The 18308-nt window shown below is 40.8% G+C and overlaps 2 protein-coding genes across 2 annotated transcripts in view; both read right to left on the bottom strand.

The window, feature by feature from the left end:
• LOC311034655 (calcium uniporter protein, mitochondrial-like) overlaps window positions 1-3438 on the bottom strand; it is a 14780-nt gene extending 11342 nt beyond the window's left edge. Inside the window, exon 1 of the mRNA XM_084042590.1 lies at window positions 2194-3438. Within this exon, the coding sequence (XP_083898716.1) occupies window positions 2194-2295 (102 nt within the window). The 5' untranslated portion in view covers window positions 2296-3438. The remainder of the gene's footprint in view (window positions 1-2193) is intronic.
• A 155-nt stretch (window positions 3439-3593) lies between these two features.
• Window positions 3594-17752, bottom strand: LOC311034656 (calcium uniporter protein, mitochondrial-like). The gene is made up of 9 exons (XM_084042591.1): window positions 17483-17752; window positions 14793-14850; window positions 7953-8123; window positions 7629-7733; window positions 6917-7071; window positions 6260-6366; window positions 5960-6056; window positions 5613-5729; window positions 3594-3837 (listed from the first exon to the last, which is right to left on the bottom strand). Exons 1-9 carry the CDS (start codon window positions 17585-17587, stop codon window positions 3760-3762), a joined length of 993 nt encoding a protein of 330 aa, XP_083898717.1. The 5' UTR covers window positions 17588-17752; the 3' UTR covers window positions 3594-3759.
• Window positions 17753-18308: the final 556 nt, after the last annotated feature.

The raw sequence follows: 18308 nt of genomic DNA, 5'->3' as shown, positions 1-18308 counted from the left end.
GTACAGCAACTTGCAACGGGCCTGGTCTACAATATACACCACAACGATAAGACACCCATGTACCTGTCAAAGTACCTCAAAAAACGTCAATGAAGTCCACAATCACAACACCAGAGGAAGCTCCACTGGCTATGTCCAACCCAGATTTGGTACAAAGACGGGGTTGAATTCGTTCTCCTGCTATGCCACAACAATGCGGGATGGGTGTGAGTATTTCTACATTGCAGTATTGATTCTTTTACTTAAGGTGACTCTCCACCTCAAGTTTGCCATGCCGTTCTTTCGAATGAATCCTTCAAAGTATGCCATGCCATATTGTAAATGCCAGATGCCATTAAAAAAAGGCTTGCTTGCGATCATATTTTTGTAATTTTTAATACTGGTTAACACAAGCATTCTTTTAAAGCTCTATTGGCACACTAGTAGTTAAATGATACACTTTTGAGGGGGGTTACCAATATCCTCACCATTCACAGCTTGCAATTGTCTATTCACTTTAATTCCACTTGTGCATCCTGTGTTCTCTCCTGACTGGATCTGATGGTAAAGAAAATATCACCAAATGGACACATGCAAGTTTGTAACTCTGTCTGTACACATGGACCCATTTGTATGCCTTATGAGTGTCCTTGATTAAGTTTGAGAACCACTGAGCTAGATATTGGATTAAGATCTGAGTCCACAAATGTCTTAGTTTTCTAAATCTAAATGTTTGCTTTGAAAAAAGATTCAAAGATTTCTCAAACATAGCATATCTACAAGCCCATGCTGCATCATGAGCTTGTAGATCTGTTATTTTGTTCCAGGGACCCCCAGAAGAAAAGAATAGAGTTAAAAATGCATATATATATATAGCTAAGCTGGGTTAACATATATATGTGCAATATATATATATTAAGACACTATGGATTTGTTAGCTGTTTTTGACTCATTATTGTCTATCGAAGGATTAAGTTGACTTATTTGATTGTGTTGTCCAGGGGAAGACAAAGATGTAATACTGTATGAAGCATTAAGGCACTTTAACATTACCAGGAGTAAGCTGTTTTTGCATGTGTTAGTTTATTTGATTGACTGACTTTACTTTAATTTATCTGACTCTGTTTTTAGCTACTGGAAATACTGTGCCATGTTCAGTTCCTACAATAAATGGCACTTTAAGTTTACCACTCTTGATTTGTTTTACACAATTATGTTCTTCCCTCCTTGTGTCTGATAGTATCCTCTTGTCAAAATTAACTTAATAGAAAAAACATGGGAAAACCAACATAAGTGTAATTTAAAACATTCATGCATCCTTCATTACTTTTAAGGCCTGGAAATTGGATTACATATTCTGGAACCCTGCTATACCCTGCTGTGTATATATATTTGCATCCCCAGTGGTAGTTGCATTGGTGTGGACTGACCTTAAAACTGTTTTGTTGCAAGGAGTTGCGATTAGTTGCATTGGTGCGGTTTGGCCTTAAAGGCCAGTCCACAACAATGCAACTCCTTGCAACTCGTTGAAACATGCAACTACTCGCAACCATCATTGCCACTCTAGTAGTCTAAACTGACTGCTGGCTGAGAAAAGATAGAAAAATGAGGTCCATGTTGATGTCGTATCTGAGGACACACACTATACAATATAGTCACACCGATAAGTACATATACACAAACATACACATACACATACACATTGTAGACTCAAGACTACAAGATTAACAAATGTTACAAAAAACAGAAAATAACCGATCTACGAATGAATACCAAAAAATTAAAAGGAGGTCCGCAGCCAGAGGCTATGTTTATTTGGGGGTCCTTTAAATTAACACTACTTGTTTGTAAACCCCTCGTCTGACCTCCACTCAACTCGAAGGCACTTTATTGGCATGCGAACACATTGCGTTTGCCAAAACAAGTGTCAAATAAAACCAATCAAAGGTCAAGACATGTATGTACAATTAATGTACAATTATTAATGATATGCAAACATCAAAATCGATAAAATATATCTATGATAGTCTTGATCCAAGGCTTGAAGTTTGTCACTTAAACACTAAAGAGGTGTATTGGAACAGACTCCACTAATGTGTGTGTAACTACAAACTGCAATGTAAAGTTTACACTGTAAACCAGTTTAAAATTAAATGCAATAGCTGACGACTAAATGTAATCCACATTTAACGAATAAATGTTAGAACAACTCACCGACCAGTATATCGCTCCAGTCCCAACAGTCTGTCTGGGAACAATCGGGCGGACACGGAAACAGCCCAAGCCCAGTTTGGAAAGTCTCCCCAACAAACTCATGATTGGATGTTTTGGAATTTTAAACACGGATTGGAATGTGATCAGATCCGATCAGATGTATATGTCCAGAAAAAGTTGATCATGCGTCCATGTAGACGTGCTTTTGACAGGATGAGACAGTCTGTCTGTCTGTCTGTCTGTCTGTCTGTCTGTCTGTCTGTCTGTCTGTCTGTCTGTCTGGCCTTAAAAAGAAGGCTCCAGACCTTCCTGCTACAAGGCTTCAAAAAACACACATTTTCAGACCAGCAGCAGCAAAAAAAAAGCAGAACACAGATCACACAAGACACAAGAGGAAGTGACTTTTCTAGGTGAAAACAAAACAGAAGAGTTACAGGAAGTGGTATTTATTGGGTGTTTTAAAAAAAAAGAGGATTTCCAGTATATCTCATATTGCTCTACAAATATCTCCCTGGTGATCATGGGGAGAGAATCAGCCACAGAAAAAAGCTGTTCCAGACAAATACGTATATATGTTGGCATCATTACATTTCATGTTGTTACTGACTTCAAAATGTACAAAAGTACAAAACAGATCGCACCGTTAAAACAGTTACAGTAATCAACAAAGAAACACCCATCCATAAAGTAACCTACAAAGCAGTGGTTCTCAACCTTTTCAGTCCGCGACCCCCCAAAAGAATCATATTTGAACTGGGGACCCCCAAAATAATCATATTTGAACTGGGGACCCCCAAGCACTTGGAATGTAGGAGTTGAGGCATTCAATTTTGTGTGACTTGGTTCCACAGATAAATATAGTGATTGTAGATTGGTTATTTTCATAATGTTTTGCCTCTTTCTTATATTAGAATATTTGGCCAATGTTTGTTGATTACCTTTGATGCAGTAATGGTCTTTTTCTTCTCTTTTCTTGTCACTTCACTGTCATCTGGGACCCCCCCCCCCCCCCCCCCCCCCAAAAAAAAAAGAAGAAAAAAAAAAAACATGTGGGGACCGACCGACAGGTTGAGAGTGAGACCCACTGCTATAAAGAGACAGTATTGTATAAAGTAACAGTCGTTGATAAAGAAACAGACATCCATAATGTAACCTATTAAAGGAACGTCATAAAGAAACCATTATCTATTCAGAAATAGTTATCTATAAAGTAAAATGTATCTGTAAGGAAAGAGTCATCTATGTAACAGTTGTCTATAAAGAAACAGTAATCTATATAGAAACAGTAATCTATAAACAAACAGTAATCTACAAAGGAATCTGTTGAGATTCAGTTTGACTGACTACAATCTGTCTGCAAATTAAAGTCCTAGTTCAACTTGTACGCTTGAGCAGTGAAAGTGTGTGTGTGTGTGTGTGTGTGTGTGTGTGTGTGTGTGTGTGTGTGTGTGTGTGTGTGTGTGTGTGTGTGTGTGTGTGTGTGTGTGTGTGTGTGTGTGTGTTAGGTCCAGTGTTGTGTAAACTTGTGTGTGTGTGTGTGTGTGTGTGTGTGTGAGATAGATAGAGTTAGGTTGTAGATTGGATCTGGTCCAGTGGTAGCTGTAGCCGGATTGGCTTTTGGAGTCTTTTCAGGTCATTCTCCACCTACACACACACACACACACACACACACACACACACACACACACACACACACACACACACACACACACACACACACACACACACACACACACACACACACACACACACACACACACACACACACACACACACACACACACACACACACACACACACAGGACCACATTCATGGATTAAAGCAACATTACATTTCACGATTTAAAATCTTTGTATTTGTATAAGTCCTGTATGAAAAGGACCCCCCCACACACACACACACACATAATGCAACATTATTTAGTAATGTTGTTCCTGCTTTTCTACACACTGCCAACCAGGTGAAGAAGTCACAGACTTTAAACTTGTTTTTTATACAAACGTATGAAACATCTGAGACTATTAAGATGTTATGGAAAATGCTTCTGAACATATTGCGAGTTTGACCACTACACATGCTTAGAGTAATAACCGAAAACAGCCTATCTACAAGCGACGCATTGAGAGCTTGTAGATCGGCTGTTTTCACTGCGCAACATGCTTCTATAGAAGACATGCTGGCTTCTATAGAATCCAAATGAATGAAATCAGTCGTGGTGACTGAAAACTTCAATCCAGGCACAGAACAAGTGTTTCATTACGTGTTTATCCTGGGTTTAATAGTAGCCACTTTTGCACAGAGATGCCACAACAATCGTGTACAGCAGTGGTTCTCAACCCACATGATGGGGGGTCCCCAAGGGGCAAGGCTTGGATATTTACGATGAGGCCAACACGGAAGCTTATGAATGGCCAGAGTGAGGCACTGTTTTACCCTGCGCCGACCTGAAGTGTCAGAAAGAATTTATTTTAACGCAAGTGAATGGGTTTTTGACAAACTTTAGACTACATTTTCTTACCGTAATAAAAATTGTCATAAATTCTATATGCTTCCAGTCGCTAGTTTAAAGTCTCCTTTCAATCATCATGATATGCGTTTTGCTAAATTATGGTCCCATTTATTCTAAAATTGACGATAAAGTAGGCTATGCTCCAGGAGGGGCGGGATGATTTGATTGACAACCTACACAACCAATAGCATTCATTCCCCGCCCCCGCTCTTGATTGACAAGCTACCCAACCAATAGCATTTTTGGGGGTTGTTTTCCGGTTCGCTGGTCACGTGGCTGGGCTCAACCAATAGCGTTTGAGTTCCGGCGTGGCCAACTGTATATATTAACGATGGAGGAATGCATGTTCCTGAACTATCGGCTTCATTTTCGTTCTGTAGAAAGCAGGGGAGTGGCATTGTCCATTCATTTATACAGTCTATGGGGGTCCCCCATATGACAGTAAAGTGAAAAGTTAAGGAATTTTAAGACCTTTTTAATACCTAAGAAAAACTAATAGAAAGAAAAGAAAAATACCATTACTGCATCAAAAGTAATTGACAAACTATACTATAAACACTGGTCAAACATTCGGCAAATTGTTGGCGTTGTGAGCTTATAGATCTGCTATTTACACAATATTTATCTGTAGAACTGAGTCAAACTAAATGTAATGCCTCAACTCCTACAATTCCAGGTGCTTGTCAGAGTGGGGGGTCCTCAGTTCAGCCTGAAAAGGTTCAGAACCACTGGTGTACAGAACCGCCACCGCGTCTAGAAGAGGGTCAGTTTGTGTGTGTGTGTGTGTGTGTGTGTGTGTGTGTGTGTGTGTGTGTGTGTGTGTGTGTGTGTGTGTGTGTGTGTGTGTGTGTGTGTGTGTGTGTGTGTGTGCGTGTGCGTGTGCGTGTGTGTGTGTGTCTGTGCGCTTACCACAGCCAGTTGGTCTTTCAGTTGGTTGTACTTGTCCAAGTTGAATCGGTCTGCTTTGGCCTTCTGATAGAAGTTATGCAGGGACTGCCTGTCTTTGATGTCAGGCAGTATAAAGTCCTACACACACACACACACACACACACACACACACACACACACACACACACACACACACACACACACACACACACACACACACACACACACACACACACACACACACACACACACACACACACACACACACACACACACACACACACACACACAGATTTACATTTTTCTATTTGAGCCATGTAAATATATTTACATGTTAGCAGCATTACACACACAGAGAGAGAGTGTACCTGTTTAGTCAGGATGAAGTAAGCAAAGAACATCATGCTGGAGGAGTAGGTGAGGAAGTATGTGACTGGCTCCATCACGTCCCACGCAAACACATACCTAACACACACACACACACACACACACACACACACACACACACACACACACACACAAACACGGTCGGTCTGCTATTTTTGAATGCAGGACAGTGGCTGATATACAGTATATGAATTTGGCCGCGGACCCCCCCCCCCCCCCCAAACTGAAAAGGTTGGACCCCCAGAAGAGACAAGCTCGCAGCGTGTGTGTGTGTGTAGTACCAGGTGAGGTAAGCCAGAAATCCTCCTTGTAGAGACAGGTAAGCTAGCCCCGCCCACCCCAGCATGGACGCCTTAGAGCCCGCCTCTGACATCAGCCGGGCACGGTCCTGACACACACACACACACACACACACACACACACACACACACACACACGATGACATTTTGCTTGACGATGAAGTGTCACACAAATAATTACGATTAATGATTTTCATTGTGTTTTTGGCATTGAACATTAGAACATATTACATTTTGGGGCTTTTTAGGCTTTGTAAACAAAGATTTCATAGAGTCAGATATCGTTGCGGTCGGGCAGTAACCTCCTATCTCCATATTTTTTTTATTATTTTGTAAATTGACGGCCTACTTCATTCTCATTCTACAGCGTCACACAAAAGCATCAGATCCGCAAGCTCGAAGCTTTAAACATTTTCAAAAAACTGCGGAAATAGCAGATCTACTATCTCACAACGTGTCGCGTCGTGAGCTTATAGATCTGCTATTTACCAAAACAATTCAACAGATTAATTTGTGCATGCTGACGATTATGCAAAAATAATTGCGATTATCTTAAATATTTATGCGATTAGGCGTTTATGTAATAATTGTCACAGGCCTAGGTGCATGCGTGTGTACAAATGAAGTGTGTTTTGATACCTTCTCCATGGGGGCCAGTTTCTGCGTGAGGTCATCCAGCTGTTTCAGCAGCTGTGTGTGTGTGGTGAGCTGGTGTTGAGGCATGTGGAGAGCGGCGTGCAACATCTGGACCACTGCCTTCATGTCGTCCAGATTGGTCACATGTTCATGAGACTCTGATGGAACATGGAGACAAACCACACACGAATGATGCATCTCTCAACCCAGGGGTTCTCAAACTTTTTTATACCACGACCCCATATTATGAGGTCCACATTGCCAATGACGAGTATGACGAGTTGTGTGTTTTCAGTGGTTTTCCACTAGATGGCGCTCTTCCCCAACCTATGAGCCACCGTTTCAGGCTCAGTCACACAGAGATCTAGGAGATCACGTGATCTTAAAATGTACTCCTCCATTCACTTCCTGGTTAATGTATTTGGGAAAATGACTGTATCTTGCCTCCTGTGCTTTACTATGCATTTTTGGCGAGACAAGCTATTTTCAACGGCCTATAACAAGTGAACGGGAGGTCGCAATGACTGTGACTAGTTGAAAAGATAAGTAAACACGGCCCAATTGTGTTCGTCAAAGCCAAATGCAACGCGGTGGATTCGAACTCCCAGACTCCGCGGCGGTGGGCCGGTACTTAACCGGCTATGCCAACCGATATGCCACCCGAGTGCCTATAGGTCGGTGAAGGTTGACGAAGGTCAGTGGCAAGTGAATGTACCTCGTCCAGGAACGTGCACGTTGTAGCTGGTGTTGTTGATGATCAACTGGAAATTTGAATCCAACACTGTGTCCATTAAAGTAGTGGAAGACACTCGATTACCATCTGTTAGAGAGAGAGAGAGAGAGAGAGAGAGAGAGAGAGAGAGAGAGAGAGAGAGAGAGAGAGAGAGAGAGGTGAATCAGAATCATATTTATTGGTATCTACTGATTATGATATAGACATTAAGGTGCACGAATGATATCAGTGCTGTTCATTAACCTGGTGGCCAATGTATGAATTGTGTGATTTTTGAGTGAGTGACTGATTGTGCGCGAAGCGTACCTGCGTTGAGCAGCGCAACGGTATCGGCTCCAGGATCTTCAGTCTGGATGTCTCGTATGAAACATCCCGCCGTCATCAGCATGGGTCTGATGGAGAACTGACACACCTCTCCTCTGGACGGCAGAGGGACAGACAGGACGGGACGTCCATAGCGGTAGCACACGGACAGATCTGGCAGACAGGCAGACAGAGAGATTAAGTCACTGTTTCCCAAACAGTGGGTTGGGACCCATGTGTGGGTTGCGGAAACATTTTTGTGGGTCGCGAGTAAATATCCCTACTTTTTTTTTTACATTTAATAAATAGTTTTATTTTTGTTCAGAAGATTAAAAAAACAAAATGTAAATTTTCCATCAAATAGAAAACATTTTTCAAAAAAAATAGTGAAAATAGCAGATCTACAAGCTCACATCGCGTCGCGACGAGCTGTGAGCTTTTAGATTGTCTATTTTCACTAGTTTAACCAGTCTAAAATCAGTCTAACCACTTTAACCCCTATATATATATACGATACATTGGCTATTTGAAAATAGCCCATCTACAATCTACGTCACAATGCGACGCGTTGTGAGCTTGTAGATCTTGTTTTCAAAACATCTTGAAAATAATCGAAAAATTTGGAAGATTTTTGCAACTTTTCAACAACCTAAATCTTGTATGGGGGTCCCTGGCACAAAATGTTTTCAGGTGGTGGTCCACGGCCAAATACAATTTCATAGAAGGACAAAATGAGTCAAAGGAAAGATGGTTAGATTATGTGAATCTGCATGAGCCTAATGTATTTGTCAAAAGGTGTTGACAAAGCAGCTACTTGTGACTTTTCTTCGGATGAAATGTGTCAATTTTGTGAGCAACATGGTTGTGGTTGTAACGTTGAATTAACTGGGGATGCCCAGATTAAATCAAGACAGTAGACACAGACAGGTAGATTAAGCCTACAATACAGCAAGCTGGTGTGCATCTGAAAACAGCAGGGGTTCTGAACATTGGGGGTCGTTTGCTTAGTGTGTGTTTGTGTATTTAGTGGTATTCTGACCTCTGTCCAATAGGCTCTATGCACAGCAGCCATATTGGGAATGAATTGGCCCCTTCCTTACTTCCTTCACAGGTGTCACCAATAATACTAATTAAGGCTCTGTTCCATTTAGTGTGGCATAGTGGTTGTCTTATTTTCAAGGGCCCCCATACCTCTGAGAGTGTACAAATGGAACCAAATGGACCCTTACGGGTCCATTTGGTTCCATTTGTACAATCTCAGAGTTACACACCCACCATAAGGGGCCATTTGGGAACCAAAATGGAGTGTTTCTAGTGAGCCAACATGCACAATGGCCGCGTTTCCCAAACGAATTTGAGCTCCTGCGTAGCCTAGAAGCTGCGTAGGTGCCTCCACGCATCTGCGCAGTAGCAACCCCGCTGCGCACTATCTTCGTTAGTAGCAGCTGTGTGTGCCCAACGTCTCATCTAAATTGGCTTCAGTAGACACCATCTTCGTAGGTTCCGTTTCGTCTGTGCTAAAACTACATTCGTGAGACAGCATGTGCGTGAAGAGATCCTGGACGTAGCCTACGTAAAGCCTACGTCAACTACGTAGTGCTATCCTACTATAGTTTAAACACCCTTTGCATACATATATCCAGGGTTGAGCTGTAGGGGGTACGGGGGGGTACGGCGTACCCTTAGTTCTGACACTGTGGGAGCTGGGGGCGCGCGTGCACGCACCGTCAGCGGCAGTCTTTAACGCCTTAAAGTTTAAAAACAATAGCCTCTCAAGGTTCGCGCCGTCAGTGGCGAGCCGTTCTCAATAGCGTCTACCTGGCTGCTTTGCATAACATTAGGCTACTCAAGAAAAGACACAGACTTGAATTGAATGTGTTACATTCCTCTCACAATGACAGACAACATCTCTGCACTGCAAGGTGTGAAGGGGATCGCTTAGCAGAGGACCCAGTTCTCTGAGACAAGACAAAGACAAGTTGTCTGATTATTTTAAGTAGGCCTACTTATGTGTGGGTGAGTCTATGTAAAGGGCTTTTATATAAAATTAAAAGGAAAATAAAATAATTAATTTGAAACAAAAATAAAAACAACAAATTAACAATGCAACAATACAACAAAATAATAATACATATGATTACATTAATAATCACATGTTGAATACAGTATTTCAACTAGCACTGAGCTGAGTGGCTATGTGCGCGCACGTGCGCGCGCGTGACGTCATAAAATACAGTACCCTTAGTTCAAAAATCCACAGCTCACCACTGCATATATCTATATATACAGGATTTTGCAAAAATACTAAGATAAAGTCGCACCTTTATCTAACTTACCTTTATATGAATTGGACACTTACATTTTTATAGGTACATTCTGTAATGTATTAAAATGCATTTTTTTAAGGTGACATTTCAATGATCTTAAATAAACACTGCGGCCATTGTTCGCCGTTCCAAAAAATTCAGAGGATAGAGGGGGCGTCCCCCTGCATGATTGACAGCTTAACGCGTAACGGGCGACGCCTCCCCCAAAAAACAGACATATATACAACAAACACACTGCGACATGCCGTGTTGATAGCTTGCAGATCTGTTATTTTGGGTAGGGCGAGCGGCTGCAGTGCTTCGTCCTCTATGCATGAACCCGAAGTTTACAAATCGTACTCTCACGGATGATCCGATCATCTAATAAAAATATTAAGCACATGCCAAGTTAACTAAAGGTATATAAATGATGCTGAGCTAAATATGTTTCCTTAATTTCGAAGTTTTATAGTTAAACGTTATGATGAAAGTGCAGTTCCTCTCACAAAGTGACAGCTGTTGCGCTCGGCGAGCGCAACAGCTCGCCATGTTTATGAATGGTTAAAACATCTTTTGAAAATAGCAGATCTACAAGCTCACAACGTGTCACAAGCTTGTAGATGCGAGCGCAACAGCTGTCACTTTGTGAGAGGAACTGCACTTTCATCATAACGTTTAACTATAAAACTTCGAAATCAAGGAAACATATTTAGCTCAGCATCATTTATATACCTTTAGTTAACTTGGCATGTGCTTAATATTTTTATTAGATGATCGGATCATCCGTGAGAGTACGATTTGTAAACTTCGGGTTCATGCATAGAGGACGAAGCACTGCAGCCGCTCGCCCTTTTACGCACCGGCCCGGCCCGGCCGTAATATATATATATATATATATATATATATATATATATATATATATATATATACACACACATACACACGTGTGTGTGTGTGTGTGTGTGTGTGTGTGTGTGTGTGTGTGTGTGTGTGTGTGTGTGTGTGTGTGTGTGTGTGTGTGTGTCGGTCTTTTCATAGATTTCATTGAACGATGGGTGTTACACCCGGCCCAGGGCGCTCGTTACAAAATGCTTCGTAGGACAGTACTCCCCTCCTACTGTGGGCGGGGAGTATGCTGCGCGCATTCTGTCTCACGAATGTACTTTTACCACAATCGCAGCCAGTTTAGATGGCACGCAGGGGCACAACCACCTGCTACTAATGAGGGTAGAGCGTAGGTTTGGCCGAGTCCCAGCTGTGTAGGAGACGCTTGCGCAAGCTGCGTACGGCCACGCATGACCTGAAATCTACGTGCCTGCTATGGTACTGCGAAGCATGTGACGTCACACGTTAGACCCGTCGTCGGACCTGCGACGATGCTCTACGCACGAGCTCTTTGGGAAACCCGGCCAATATCAGCACCCTGACCAGAATGGAACAGAGCCTTCATTTGTATCATTGGTAACACCTGTGAAGGAAGTAAGAAGAGGCTGCTGTGCATAGAGCCTATTCAAAAGATGAAGGTTCAGAAACTTGGCTCACTAAACTAGGCACAGACACTGTGCCTAGTTTAGTTTTAATGAAACAGTGCCACTCTGGTCTAAACTGACTGCCGGCTGAGAAAAGATAGAAGAATGAAGTCCATGTTGACATTTCATAAAGTGCTAAACAGTAAACCTGTTACGACAAAAATGCAACCTAGCTGGTATATGGCTTACATGTACATGTGTCCCACTGATGTACAGTAGTTTTACAATCACCCACTCAGCGTCTGTTGAGTGTGAGAGTTGGTTGTAAATAGCTGTTATATAATTATGAAAAGGAAAAAAAAGTCTATTCAAATTAAATTCATATGATTAGTGTGTGCAAGTTGAACCACTTTAAACCTGCCATTCCTATTTAAGGCATGCCATTACTGTCAGACAAAAAATATTACAATGTTTTGAAAATAGCTGATCTAGACTATTTGTAGATTGGCCTTTTTCAGTATTCTGGAACATTGTTGATCTTGTAGAGTAGACTCTACAAGATTTACAAATGTTACAAAAAATAGAAAATAGCTATTCTACAAATGAAAACCAAAAAATGAAAAGAATCACTTGGAGGTCTGCAACCAGAGGCTATGTTTATTTGAGGGTCCTTTATTAAATGAACACTACTTGTTTGTAAACTCCTGGTCTGACCTCCACTCAACTCAATGGCACTCTATTGGCATGTGGAAACATTACGTTTACATTGCCAAAATAAGTGTAAAATTAATGGGAATACAGAAATGTGTAAACAGTGCTGTCACATTGCAACTTGGAAAACCTAGCTTACCAAACCACACATGTTTTCATTTGCTATTAGAAATAATTTAGGTTGTAGCTTGGTATAAAGCTTTTTGAAACAAATAGCATTTTGTTCAGGATTTTACAGTCACTTGGTATAACACTTTTGGGGACAAATGGTAGCAATAACACATGGTGAAACAGTATTTCACTACTATGCACCACAAACCACCTGGAATAATATCCCAGGTTACATTAGACAAGCCCCAACCCTAGCCGTTAAAGTCGAAGTTAAAAACATATTTATTTAACATTGCTTACTCTGCCCAATGATGGCTAGGAACAGCCAGTTCTTGCCTGGGCTTTAAATTAGCTGTACTGTCAATTTGTATTATGTATTGTATTAAAAGGTTATTTGTTATATATGCTCCTTTATCTTTAGTATTGTATTGGTATTTGTAGTATTTTAATTGTATCTATTTTATTCTCCATCTCTTTTTTAAGTGCACTGTTGCACTATGGTTGCATTTGTTTTTATTCTGCAAAGCACTTTGAGTTGCCTTGGTGTATCAAACGTGCTGTATAAATAAAGTTCCCTTGCCAATGTTTCAAAAGTATTTAAAATTGTAAATAAATAGCAGCAGTTTGCTGATCTATCTGTCTTGTGAAAACCAAAGCTCTTTGCCTGACTAACATGTAATAACATGCAATAAACATGCAAATGAGTATGTCTAGGTGATAACGACCATGGTCGTCTCTCCAGCCGTAGATACTGGAGCAACCTTTTGTATTGACTGTCTCGAACGGGGTGTGAAATGGGACCATAAGGAGGGTGAAACCCAGGGTCCCAAGAAGATGGAGGGTACTAGCATGTAAATGATGCACACTTCTATTCAGGGGGTATTATGAGTTATTTCTTGAATACAGTGTATTCATTATATTCTTCTTTCACATTTACAGTACATCAGTAATATTTTAAAGTTAAGAGCGAGGGGTATTAACAGTACAGGATCAACAACTTTCAGTTAACGGTTAAGTCTAAACTGAGTCTTCAGTTAAGACTCCAGATGAGGATTTATGGATATAGCCACATGTCATAACCCAGTTCTGTTTCACAACTTATACTATAATATAACTACTGAGACAACTGTAACATTAGGGAAGATACATTGTCAACATTCTCATCACTCTGCTCTATCCTGGTCCTGACAAAGGACATTTAAAATAATGCAAGCAAGAATGCACCATACATTATCTGTTTTATTGTGATGTCATGAGAATTGTTTAAGTCACCAGTAAATATAATATAGGACATACTGTAGCATTAAGGATCAATAAGGCTTTCATAAATAGTGTAACATGTCAAACCGGATTAGGCTCTAGTGTAATCATTTAATGATGAGGAGTTAATTGTACGCACATTGACATTGGCGCTGGGTTAAAAACCATAGCTCGGCGTGAGTGTTCCAACATTTAAAATAATGATTTAATGAGACATCATGTTGTGGAAGCAGCAATAATTCTACTTTTAGTTCTATGGTGATTTGTTTAGTCTCATTGAATAAATACATGACACTTCTCTATTGGTTTGTTCTATAACAACTGATTGTTGTAGTGTTCCTGTATTTATTTACTCTTTAATTCTGTCATCAGCATCATGCCGGTATTGCTAATAAACTGCTAATACACTGAACTGAATGGGAAACAAACTGTTCATCAATGTTGACAACAGAGTGGACACACAAACAAAGTATCATAAGAAAACACACAATATAAGAACACAACCATGTCAACCCTGAAAACACATGATAAGAGGACAAGTCTGTGTGTATCTTGGTAGATTACAGATTTAATTTAGATAACGTTTAGCTGTGGGTGATTTCCTACAATGGTCTGTGGCACCATATGTACCAAATCAGAGGTACAGAGGTGACCACTTTCCCTCCCTTGTGTGTCCATTACAGGCAGGTTCAGTTTAGTAATGTAGCGTTGTTAATGCCTTCTATTGAATAATTATTATTAGGAGAATCAGCTCTGGTTCAATGTCAGAGCAATATCTCAGAGCATTAGTGCTGGTATCCCACCCACTGGCAGGCTTTAGCCACCTTGAAAATCCAGGAATGGGTGCAGTTCAAACCGCTCTGTGCCAAACCGGGCCAAACCGTACCATATGCAAATGGCAATGCAATATTAAGGGTCATTTATTATTGTGATAAGAACCGTTCTGATAGGCACAAGAAAAAGGTGTGTGTGTGTGCGTGTGTTACCTGTGTTTGGAGACTCTGTGCTGTATCTGGACAGAAGACACACGCTGACTGGACAAGACTAGAGTGACAGACAACACACATAGAAATGTTACTTACTATATATAAATAAACTCATATATATATATACATATTATGAGACAAGATGAGAAGATAAAACCTGTACCTTTCGTATACATTTTACCGTGATAGACTGCACATTATATTTATTTATGTTCAGCCAGTCCAAGTGCAGGCACCCATGTCAGTCCCTAGGCTAAGGTCTTTCATTTATAATTTTATAAGCTAGGAGTCTTCTACATTTTCGGGCTAAGGACCCCCTAGCTGAAAGAGTGATGAAGCAGGGACCCCCACTACATATTATATATAGTATACAATTGTGTCGCAGATTCAACTTTTTCATACATTCATAGACTTGTGTGACAGCACTATCAGCAGTGTTGTGTAAAATGAATGTTTCGTTTGTTTGTTTACAAATTATCTTTTAAATATATTCATGTTGGATTCATGTTAATGTGTATTTTCAGAAATGTTAAACCCTCAATACGTATGCACTTGACTGTTGGCTCCGTACTTCGTCTGCTCTTTTTCCCCACTACGCCAACTCTCCGAAAATAGCCGATTTACAACCACACAAAGATTTGGCAGACCCCCTGTAGTTACTCTGACGATCCCTTAGGGGTCACAGATCCCCTGTTGAAGACCCCTGGCCTGGAGATGCTGTTTTTTATTGTTGATAGAATGCACACGATACCTATGCCTCTATTTCCACCTACTGGTGGCCTATACACTATGCACACCTGACCAGCCCTGGCATAGAGGGTCAAGTCAGATGTTTTTTTAAATAGTTATCCTATTGTTACTGGTGCTACTACTTACTCTGTACTTGTTCTCTCTAACATTAACTGTACTGTATCTTGGTTTAATCCAATGCTGCTATAATGACAACTGAATTTCCCAAAAGATTACAGGACCCCAATGGAAACCAGCCATAATGCTTTCTTGGGTTAAATCCTTTTAGCATTGTATTTGTATTAAACTGTACTTTCTGTGCTTTTTTTGCCAACACAATTGTTAATAAAGTATCCAATAAACCAACCAATCAATCAAAATAGATAAGATGAGACAGACAGACAGACAGACAGACAGACAGACAGACAGACAGACAGATGTATCCATCCATCTATCTATCCACTAATCCCTCCCCAGAGGGAAATTCAGGTGTCAATAGCAACAGCAATCAGAATTAAACACAGGAGAGGTACCAACCCAAGACAAATAAGAACATTAGTGGTATGTATGTACAAGACGTAGATCAAGATTGTGTGCGTGCGTGTGTGAGTGTGTGTGTGTGTGTGTGTGTGTGTGTGTGTGTGTGTGTGTGTGTGTGTGTGTGTGTGTGTGTGTGTGTGTGTGTGTGTGTGTGTGTGTGTGTGTGTGTGTGTGTGTGTGTGTGTGTGTGTGTGTGTGTCACACCACTCATTTAATGGGTGTGGTTGCAAAACTGAATGAATGTCTGAACAAACAAAGACAGAGAGAGAGAGAGAGAGAGAGAGAGAGAGAGAGAGAGAGAGAGAGAGAGAGAGAGAGAGAGAGAGAGAGAGACTGGTAGAGAGCAGGGGGCAAAGAGAGATCTGAAGCAAAATATGGCGAAAGAGAGAGAGAGTGGGTGGAGATAGAGACACATATGCTCTGCAGCTGCATGCCACAACAGCTCCAGAGCATACCACTGAGCACACACACAGTCAGTCTCTCACACACACGCACACGCGCGCGAGAGATGTTTATTTGTACACAGACAAATACACGCGACCTACGCGAACTACATTCATGATCTGTTGAAGTGTTAGCCTTGGATCAAGACTATCATAGTCATAGATGTATTTTTTATCGAGTATGACTTTTGTCTATGATGATAGTCTTGGGCTTTACCCACCTAATAATCACTGGACATCCGCGCGGAAAGCCCGTACTTCTCCATACGTGTACATAAAATGAATACAAAGTGCTCACCCTGTAGCCACGTATGTTAACTAGACATTAGGAACCAGTGTGTGCACTGGTTAGCCCGTACTTTGCAATAGATATGTGTTTTAATCCCGTCTGGGTCGGATTCTGTCCCCTGTGGTTCCCTGTATTCCTCAAGGGCGATAGTAACGGGGCGCATCCGGTGAAATCCGGAATTGCACTCAATGTAAACAGGAAGTAAACGAGTGGGACAAATGGCGTTCGGCCACAGACAGGATTAAAACACATATCTATTGAAAAATACGGACTAATACAGTGCACAAATACTCCGAATGCTGAGTTAACATTTGGGGCTACAGGGTAAGCACCTTATATGTCGGAGAAATACGGACTTTACGGGCGGAAGTCCAGTGACAATAGGGGAGTGCAGCCCAAGACGATCATAGATGTGCAAATGTCAAAATCGATAAAATACATGATAGTCTTGATCCAAGGCTAGAAGTTTATTGTCACTTTATCACTAAAGGGATGTATTGGAACAGAAACGCAGAGATGAGATACATGCCAACCCCCATGGGCGGATCTCAGACTCACTCCAGTGCACTAATGTGTAAACTAACAACTTCAATGTAAAGTTTACACTGTAAACCAGTTTAACAACTAATGCAATAGTTATAACGACTAAATGTTATCCACCAGTAACGACTAATGTTAGAACAACTCACCGACCAGTATATCGCTCCAGTCCCAATAACAGTCTGTCTGGGAACACTCGGGCGGACACGGAAACAGCCCAAGCCCAGTTTGGAAAGTCTCCCCAACAAACTCATGATTAGATGTTTTAGAGAGTTTTAAACACGGGATTGGAATGTGATCAGATCATATCAGATGATTATGTCCAGAAAAAAAGTTGATCATGCGTCCATGTTGACGTGCTGTTAACAGGATGAGACGATCTGTCTGTCTGTCTGTCTGTCTGTCTGCTGGAGGCTGCGTTCCAACATGAAACATTTAACTGTTTCCTAACCGGGTCAAGTTCAAGTGTGGAGAATGGAACGCAGCAAGTCCAGATGTGGAAAAAAGTACTTTTTCTTAAGTAAAACTATCAATACTGCAATGTAGAAAAAGTATGTTACAAGTAAAAGTCCGGAATTAAAAATGTACTTGAGTAAAAGTATAAAAGTATTGGTATCAAAATGTACCGAAAGTAAAAGTACTCATTATGCAGAATGTCCCATTTCACAAGTTTTACTTTTTTGTTGTTGTTGAAATGTACTTAGTTACTTTACACCACTGCTGACAACATACATGTCTGTATGTCTCTGAATGCATCTGTCCAAAAAAACGTAAAAACCTGAGTCTCTATAAGACAAAAAAAAAATCATACATAAAAAAAACATGTAACAATAATAGCATAAAAGGGACATTAAACAGGAGACAATTCAAGTCTGCGACTTTAATCCACATGCTCCTACTGCTCTGATTACAAGTTCAAACTTCTGTGTTGAGATGTGTGTTAAATTAGATCTCGTTTAGGCACAAACATGTTAT

This window comes from Gymnoscopelus microlampas (assembly GCF_963454915.1).
Source record: "Gymnoscopelus microlampas genome assembly, chromosome: 19".
In the NCBI taxonomy this organism is placed as follows: Eukaryota; Metazoa; Chordata; class Actinopteri; order Myctophiformes; family Myctophidae; genus Gymnoscopelus; species Gymnoscopelus microlampas.
The sequence above is the reverse complement of the archived record's forward strand: the minus strand, read 5'-3'. Positions and strand labels throughout refer to the sequence as shown.

Coding starts and splice junctions, on each gene's coding strand:
- LOC311034656 (XM_084042591.1), bottom strand. CDS start 17,587: ATGAGTTTGTTGGGGAGACTTTCCAAACTGGGCTTGGGCTGTTTCCGT. Junction 14,851..17,482: donor CTGGAGCGATATACTGGTCG/GTGAGTTGTTCT, acceptor CTGTCACTCTAG/TCTTGTCCAGTCAGCGTGTG. Junction 3,838..5,612: donor TGAAAGACCAACTGGCTGTG/GTAAGCGCACAG, acceptor GTGTGTGTGTAG/GTGGAGAATGACCTGAAAAG.